Here is a 9,447-nt window from a genome sequence, read left to right on the forward strand (position 1 = left end):
TCAAGAACTGTTGTGTCAAAGGCTGTCTGGCCAAGGACTCCTTTTCATTTACTGTTTATTACTCCATCCATCCCAGACCCTATCTGGTCACTGTGGTCCTTGACTCCATGTCCACAGTGAATGGAAATCAAGTTGATATTTAAATGGGCGATTTATATAAAGATTGCCGCCATGGCTTGCCCACTTGCCCAACAGGGTGGAGTGTTGCTCCAGGACCCTTTGTTTTGGGCATGTAAGATCCTCTGTTCAATAAATCACTGATTGTCTCTGTCACCATCTCCAGGCTCTTTCTTTGGCCTCGAAACTGGGCAACTACAAGGTTCACAGGCCTGCAGGGCGCAGCCCAACAATTCATGAGCCAAACAGGAGCCCAAGGAAACTCCCATGAGCCCCAAGATGTTGGGAAATAAGGATTATGAGGAAGAAGGGAAATAAGTAAATAAGTAAATAGGTGATTTACGGAGGCTTAAAAAGAGTTCTTAAGAGATTTAAGGAAAAAACAGGAACAAAATAATCCTCTAGCATCACTACCTGTTACAGATACTGTGAATGAAACATGGTTGACAAACAATGCTTAATGGATAAGTAAAGGGTAAGCTCATTAGATAAGTCTATTGGTGCTCCTGAATACAGAAACTTACCTGTGTTGATCCTCAGTCTCCTGGGCTTACGCATTAAATGAACACACTTTGGTAAAGAGCCCTTCCCCTCCCTGCCTCTCTGGGAGTAAAGATGCCCCTGTGAAATCACAGAGATTAAAAGCTATGCTATGCCAAGCTAAGTCACTTCAGTCGTGTCCGACTCTGTGCGACCCCATAGACGGCAGCCCACTAGGCTCTCCTGTCCCTGGGATTCTCCAGGCAAGAACACTGGAGTGGGTTGCCATTTCCTTCTCCAATGCATGAAAGTGAAAAGTGAAAGTGAAGTCGCTCAGTTGTGTCCGACTCTTAGCGACCCCATGGACTGCAGCCTTCCAGGCTCCTCCATCCATGGGATTTTCCAGGCAAGAGTACTGGAGTGGGGTGCCATTGCCTTCTGCTAGAGAAGGGGAAACAGTCATAATCGGTTAATTGCCTAAGCTTTTCTATTCATTAAAGCCCTGAATGGAGAACCATTTGATTTTTCCAACCTAAACAGCATTTGTTTGATTTTTACGGAGGCTGACTCTCAGAACTCAATAAATATAAAAATCTATGTGCAGCTGAGAGGAAGCAGTAGAGAAGAAACCTGAAAATAAAGTGCAAATTGGGCACAAAGACAGTAAATGAATGAGGTAAAACTGTGTTGAGCTCAATGTTAAATGTCAACCCCAAACCACTCTAGGTTTATTTCAGTTAAAAGGCACATAGACAATTTTCCATTGGTACGGGCATTCTCAGAGGAGTGAGTCTCTATTACAGCCCCTGCCTTGTCTTTCCATCCAGGCAGAAAGGACAATAAGTCTGCTTTGGGTGACAAGAATCTTTCAGCTGCAAAAGTGTGAACCAGGTCTCCTTCAGCATCTCCTCTGGACTAATCACACGGTGCCCGGCCAAAGAGGGTTTTAATTACACAATTTGCAGAACTGGCCCGGCTTGCAGATGGATTTGAGGTCCCACACCATTGAATGGAAGGGAGAACATTACAGAAGCACAGCCAAATCAATTCTAGTTTCCATCCAATATGAGCATCACCCAGACAGTGCTCACATTAACACCTGTGTCTACTTCAAATTCAACCCATTTATAGAACTCCTTCTGGGTCAGATGCCACTGATATGATAAATGAAGTTGTGGAACAGTTGAGAAGTGAATATGATAAAGTCCTATCTTCTTTAATGCTAGCAGCCCTCTATCTAAAAGCGAAACAGTGCAGGTTTTAAAAACAACAATTTAGAGCCAAATCCCAGATCCTCACTTGCTAGCTATGACCAGGAAAAGCTCCCGTATCTGCATAATGGATGTCATAGTACTTACCAGCCAGATGCAAGAAGCTCAAAAACAGCACATTTTCTTTCTCCTTTTACCACCAACATGCAGACTACCACTGGCCCTCTGCCCCTGCCAGTGGAGTCTCCATTGCTGCTTTATGATTCACAGGAATCATAATGGGCAGAGGGATAGATGGCCAAGAATTTTAGAACCACAGAGGAGGGGAACCTAATGGGGTTTTAGAATATATGTGGTTCCAGAAGTGGAAAAACGTGAATTCTGGTGAGAGCAGTAATTCTCCTCCAGAACAATCCTAGAGGAGGGCTCCTAGGTGAAGCCAACTCTCCTGTACAAGGTTCCTCCATCCTTCATATGACTTAAAGTTTTCTTTTTTACTTTTGTTAATAACAAAGGGAAAATCTATCAAGTAAAATACATTGGGTCCCAGCTTCATGATAAAGAAAGTTTGGAAACCACCTAAACATCCAATAATAAAGGCATGGTTGAATTAAGGAAAGACAAGGACTCTTCAATTCGCAGCTGTAATGGTGGTCAAGGTTCCTCATCTGTAAATTGGGGATGAATATATCCTTCTTACTACAAGGGCACTGCGAGGTTCAAGTCAGATGCTTATATATAGAAGCCTGATACCCAGATGCCAATGCCCCTAAATATATACCAGTGAGCCCACCTGTGAATCAAATAACATATAATATGACTTCTATGGAAAAATCGTTTACAGGTTTCAAACAAATCGCAGTCTTCTAAACACAACCATAAAGTAGGGTTGAACTGTTTTTACATATTAGATCCCACTGGAAAAGACACACCTTTATTTCAAAGCAAAGAAATGGATTTCAAAATCAGTACTTCCTTTACCACACCTCACCTTTTGGCAGACCAGTGTGCCAAGGGCACACCCCACATGATTAAAATAGCTAAATATCATGCAGAGCAGGAAGGCATGAATTTTAGTGTGGATTAATTCATTTCCCAGGCTGCAAATTGTACTTGACACCTGATAGATCTTATTAAAGCCTTAAAGGGTAAGGGGCTGGGGGACCAGAAATCAGGCATTGTCGTGGCTGACTTTATCATTTGCATCAATTGCTTGCACATCTTGAAAGGAAACAAATAGAACAGCGATTAGAAGATTCTTAAATATAAAAGAGATTCGGGCTTTAAAAGACATTTCTCAAAAGCTAGAGTCTCATTAGTTTAAAAGACTGAAAGAATCCAGCACCTTCTCACACCCACAAATACCTCCTGCCTGTAAATGACCCCTCAGAACAGCTCCTTCTGTCCCCACCTCACTTATTCCCATCCATTTCCACGGATCATAAAGACACATTTGGTGTGGCTCCACATTCTGGTAGTTAATGCCCCTTCCCAATTTCTGGCAGGAAAGAGAAGATGGAAGTCTGTAACCCTATGTTCATCTATGGACATTAGTCCTATTGAATTCTCATGGGAAGCTTTTCTTATAATGAAGTTATTTGTGAATCGATTGCCCTCATCGTCCCCAGGTTCCCTGTGACTAGTGATGTCCTTATGTAAGTGGAGCACCCTTGTGGTCCTTGAATGGTGAAGCTATAAGTATCACCCAGAGAGCTGAAGTGGACTATTGATATCCATAGTCTGTGGCAGGCCAGGACCCACAGGTGAGCCCGGAGAGGGCCTGTGCATTCGCCCTGAGCCCTCTAAGTCAGTACTGGCAGACCACAAGCATTTAAGAGATCTGTTCAACAACGCTGTCAAAGGTCATATCCCTTTCAGTTCAGTTCAGTTCAGTCGCTCAGTCGTGTCGGACTCTCCGCGACCCCATGAATCGCAGCACGCCAGGCCTCCCTGTCCATCACCAACTCCTGGAGTTCACTCAGACTCACGTCCATCGAGTCAATGATGCCATCCAGCCATCTCATTCTCTGTCCCTTTACTTTGCTGCTTTTCTTAGTATCTTTGAAAGTATACCAACCTTTGCTTAAGTCCCTAGCAGTTTTACACAGTTTTGAAAAACTGTTACACAAGAAATGGAAATAACTGTGAACCTATTTACTTCACACAGAGGGAGCTTGCAAATCCCTTTTATCCTAAGTTCATTACATGAAATCTCCACCTACAATTTTATATATTTCTTTAACAATTGTATTTTACTTTTAACGAAAAAAAAAAAACCATTTTAAAGTAAAGTGGGTCTCCAAGTAATCTCCTCCTTTCGGCGCTGATTCGCTTAAAAATCTAAAACAGACCGACACACACGTCCGTGCCTGGAAACTTCAACACCTGGAAGGCGTCCCGGGATACGGCGGCGCGGCGAGGGAGCGGTGGCACACCCCCAGGCACGCCCCGCACCTAGGCCGCCTGGAGCGCCGAGACCCAGCCCCGCGCCTCCTGAGCTGGCGGATGCGCCGGTGCTGCGCCCTCACCTCCCCGCTCCGCCACTGCAGGCAAGTCACACTTCGTGTGCCTATCAGTACCAGCATCAGACCGCAGCCGAGCACAGCCCGGTGACATCACCCAGCTCCCAAGGCATCTCCAAAGCCTCCCGGCGGCCAGCCAGGCACCCTGGCGAGCACGCAGAGCCCCAACTCTTCTAGGCGCAGGGTTGGGGGACCTCGGCTCTGCCCGCTTCTCATCCTGCCCAGGTGGGGGTCGCGGGACTGAGTCCCCGCACGCGAGAGAGCCGCCCAGATACAATCGCGCAGCAGCAGTCTCTCACCTTCTCTTGGGTCCAGTCTACCGCGCCCCGACGGACCCCACTGACTGCCAGGGGTAGGACGGCCACCAGCAGCAGCAGGTGGAGGGTGTCCACGACGCGCGGGTCCCTGCAGCCTGCCATCTCTCCTGGGCTGTCTGGGTGCCGGTTCCTGGAGCCGCCGGCGGTCACGAGCCCGGGAACGCGCGTCCTTCGCCTTCCCCCTTCTCCACCCATGGGTCGACTGCGCCCGCCTCCCCATCGTCTCCGGGTCGCCTCCCCGCCGCTCTGCGCAGGCCAAAGCCGCAGCTCTCCACCCACCACCCCCACCTTAGCAACCCGGGGACTGGGCTGTCCTAGGAGGCACGAGCTTCCGAATCCACGGGGACTCACTGCCACTTCCTTGGAAGAAGGGAAGGAGAGAAGAGACATGGGAGAAGCATCTTTACGATCTCCACTGCTGTGACGGGAATGGAAAGGGGAGGAGACCCTGTGAGGTTGAGAATTGTTTTCCCACGGCCCATTTAGAAGGGATAGACAGGGATCGCTATTTACCGAATACTTCTGTACTAGCCACTGTTCTAGGTGCTTTTCTGATGTTTCCTTATTGAATCTTCACAACCAAGTTATGTAGGTATTAATCGCATTTAACAGATGAGGAGACAAAGCCTGAATGGAACCTTCAGAGTATTTCCTTTATAACAGCCCATATATCTTTTCTCTTTTTTTCTCACAAATAGTTACTGTGCCTTATAGGAGACAATCATACTCCCAAGCTGAGAAGTATGGTTGAAGTAATTGAAATAAATGAGATCTAAAATGTTCACAGGGGCCAACTCCTCCAGTCCATACCCCTAAAGGAAAAGCTAAATACAATCGTCTTTACTTTGTAACATCAAAGATCACTGTTATCCAGGTAATCCTAGAAACAAAACGGTATCTCAATTTTAGGCAGTTGAGACGTTTCTAGTCTAAGTTGTCGGGGACAGTTACTTCACCACCCTTTTTTTCTTCCAAACTGAGGATCAGGGTGTGGGCTGCCATGAGTCATCTCCTAGTAACATATAGATCCCCAAAAAAGAATCAAAACAAGGACACTTAAACAGACCTATTTCCCAGAGGGCAAAGGTCTGAAGGTAATGGACAGTCAGAAGGCTCACCCACTCTGTTTTAGGCTTGGCTATAAACAGAGTTTGAAAAGGGAGAGGACTGACCTGGGAATACTCTGTCTGCCCTCCTCTGAAGTCAGGGAGGAAGACAGGAAGGAAATACCCACTTTCCTGATCAAAATGACTAATCCTGTTCATGTCTGAGAGTTTTGAGTAACCATGCAAATCTTCAGGCTCAAACAAAATTAAACACTTCTGATCATCAGACAACCTCAGAACTTTCTACTGGTATATATTCACATCTCCTCTTTTGCTGCTTAGGCCAACCTTGAAATTGTGGGTTTCCTGAGTGTCTGGGTAAGAAACAGCATAATTGTTTTTCTTACCTTACTACCTTTTTATCTTTCCACAATAAGATTTCTTCAAGAAAGGGGAGGTGGAAATATGAAAACAAATGTTAAAGATAATATGCTGAGTATAAGCAATTCAAAATAAATGCTTGTGTTAAAAGGTTAACACATAATTTTGATGATTAGTTTCCATTGCCTAGGGTTCTCAAGTCTTCTCCAATTTTGGTTATATTTAAGTCAGTAAGATGCAGTTCCAGTTTGGGATCTACAGGATGTAGACTGAGACAGAGCTAGGCATTCAGGATGTATTAGGGAGTGCCCATGGGACAAACCCCTGTGGGAGGGAGAGGGCGGAACTCCACTGGGTGGAGGCAAGAGTCAGCAGGGGAGTGGCCCTGTCTTCCACAGCTTCACCCAGAGTGAAGAGTTGTCCCACCGTGACCCAGAATGGCTGAAGCTTTATAACCTCACCTCGTCTTCTTCCTACAAGAAACAGTTCTCTGCAGCCAAAGGAGCTGACAGCTAGAGGCTGTCTGCCAGAAACACGCCAGCAACTGGAGCAGAGTCTTTTGATAAAGGGAATGTGAACAGTACATCTCTGTATTCACTACTCATGCATCCTTATGATGTACCTGTACCCCTAAAACATTTGCATAGTAAGTGAAACTGATTTTAGTAAATTATTCTTTTACACAGGTCAGATTTTTTGATAAGCAACGAATCCAGTACAACTCTATTTATGTCTCTTCCTTCTTTATTTTTATCTTTTCTTGATATGCAGATGATACCACCCTAATGTCAGAAAGTGAAGAAAAACTAAAGAGCCTCTTGATGACAGTGAAAGAGGAAAGTGAAAAAGCTAGTTTAAAACTCAACATTCAAAAAATGAATATCATGACATCCAGTCCCATCAGTTCAGCTCAGGTCATCAGTTCAGTCATTCAGTCGTGTCCAACTCTTTGCAACTCCATGGACTGCAGCACGCCAGGCCTCTGTTCATCACCAACTCCCAGAGTTTACTCAAACTCATGTCAATTGAATCAGTGATGCCATCTAACCATCTCATCCTCTGTCATCCACTTCTCTTCCCGCCTTCAAGCTTTCCCAGCATCAGGGTCTTTTCCAAGGAGTCAGATCTTCCCATCAGGTGGCCAAAGTATTGGAGTTTCAGCTTCAGCATCAGTCCTTCCAATGAACACCCAGGACTGATCTCCTTTAGGATGGACTGGTTTGATCTCCTTGCAGTCCAAGGGACTCTCAAGAGTCTTCTCCAACACCACAGTTCAAAAGCATCAGTTCTTCAGCTCTCAGCTTGCTTTATAGTCCAACTCTCACATCCATACATGACTACTGGAAAAACCATAGCCTTGACTAAACAGACCTTTGTTGACAGAGTGATGTCTCTGCTTTTTAATATGCTGTCTAGGTTGGTCATAACTTTCCTTCCAAGGAGTAAGCATCTTTTAATTTCATGGCTGCAGTCATCATCTGCAGTGATTTTGGAGCCCCAGAAAATAAAGTCTGTCACTGTTTCCACTGTTTCCCCATCTATTTGCCATGAAGTGATGGGACCGGATGCCATGATCTTCGTTTTCTGAATGTTGAGCTTTAAGCCAACTTTTTCACTCTCCTCTTTCACTTTGATCAACTTTTTCAGTTTATTCTTTCACTTTCACCAGTCCCATCACTTCATGGCAAATAGATGGGGGAGCGGGATGGAAATAGTGACAGACTTTATTTTCTTGGGCTCCAAAATCATTGCAGATGGTGACTGCAGCCATGAAATTAAAAGACATTTGCTTCTTGGAAGAAAAACTATAACAAATCTAGACAGCATATTAAAAACCAGAGACATCACTTTGCCAAGAAAGGGCCGTCTAGTCAAAGCTATGGTTTTTCCAGTAGCCATGTACTGATGTGAGAATTGAACCATAAAAGAAGGCTGAGTGCCAAAGAATTGATGATTTCAAACTGTGCTGTTAGAGAAGACTCTTGAGTGTCCCTTGGACGGCAAGGAGATCAAACTAGTCCATCCTAAAGGAGATCAGTCCTGAATATTCATTGGAAGGATTTTTCCTGAAGCTGAAACCCTAATACTTTGGCCAGCTGATGTGAAGAGCCAATTCATTTGAAAAGACCCTGATTCTGGGAAAGATTAAAAGCAGGAGGAGAAGGGGATGACAGAGGATGAGATGGTTGGACAGCATCACCAACTCAATGGACAGGAGTTCGAGCAAACTCCAGGAAATAGTGAAAGACAGGAAAGTCTGGCATGGTTCAGTCCATGGAATCACAAAGTGTTGGACATGACTTGGCAACTGAACAACAACATATCTGAAATATCTATCTTCCCCTTTTCTTCATTCATTCTTCTCTTCTCTCCTCCTTCATTCTGTAAACTTTCCAAATCTCTTCTGTTATTTTTTCCCCTACTACAACTTTTTCTGTCTTCAAACTCTTTCTATAGAAGATAACCCATGACTATTACATTTAACTAGACAATTGCAGGCACCATTTTTAACCATGGAAAAACTTATTTGTGTATGCAGTGATAAGCATTAGTCACAAGTGGAATGGTTATCATCTTTATTATAGTATAGATCCTGTACTGTAATTTGAAGTACATTAAGGGCTCAACTGCTAAAAACAAGGTCTAACCATGCAGTTTTCTGGCAGGATTTTCATATACCAAGTCCTACCTTTAAAGTGACACTATTGGACTAAAGCAGTAATCACCAGAAAGTTGTATTAAAACAGCAGTTCTGAAAATGTGATCCATGGATCCCTTAGGATTCCCCAAGACCCTTTTGGGGAATGTCTGCAAGGTCAAATCAATTTTTACAATAATACAAAAACAATGTTTATGTTTTACTGTATTAAATTTGTACTGATGTTGCTAAAGCAATAGTGGTTAAAACTTCTGGCACCTTCAGTTCAGTTCAACTCAGTTCAGTCACTCAGTCGTGTCCGACTCTTTGTGACCCCATGAATCGTAGCACGCCAGGCCTCCCTGTCCATTACCAACTCCCAGAGTTCACCCAAACTCATGTCCATCGAGTCAGGATGCCCTCCAGCCATCTCATCCTCTGTTGTCCCCTTCTCCTCCTGCCCCCAATCCCTCCCAGCATCAGAGTCTTTTCCAATGAGTCAACTCTTCGCATGAGGTGGCCAAAGTATTGGAGTTTCAGCTTTAGCATCATTCCTTCCAAAGAAATCCCAGGACTCATCTCCTTTAGAATGAACTGGTTGGATCTCCTTGCAGTCCAAGGGACTCTCAAGAGTCTTCTCCAACACCACAGTTCAAAAGCATCAATTCTTCGGCGCTCAGCTTTCTTCTCAGTCACTTACCAAGACAGAACACAAAATTGTACTATTAAAAAAAA

The 9,447-nt window shown here is 44.5% G+C and overlaps 1 protein-coding gene across 1 annotated transcript in view; it reads right to left on the minus strand.

The window, feature by feature from the left end:
• Positions 1-4,837, minus strand: part of QPCT (glutaminyl-peptide cyclotransferase) — a 29,851-nt gene extending 25,014 nt beyond the window's left edge. The window contains exon 1 of the mRNA XM_005893747.2: positions 4,630-4,837. Within this exon, the coding sequence (XP_005893809.2) occupies positions 4,630-4,749 (120 nt within the window). The 5' untranslated portion in view covers positions 4,750-4,837. The remainder of the gene's footprint in view (positions 1-4,629) is intronic.
• Between the last annotated feature and the right edge of the window lie 4,610 nt (positions 4,838-9,447).

This window comes from Bos mutus, chromosome 11, assembly GCF_027580195.1.
Source record: "Bos mutus isolate GX-2022 chromosome 11, NWIPB_WYAK_1.1, whole genome shotgun sequence".
NCBI classification, from domain to species: Eukaryota; Metazoa; Chordata; class Mammalia; order Artiodactyla; family Bovidae; genus Bos; species Bos mutus.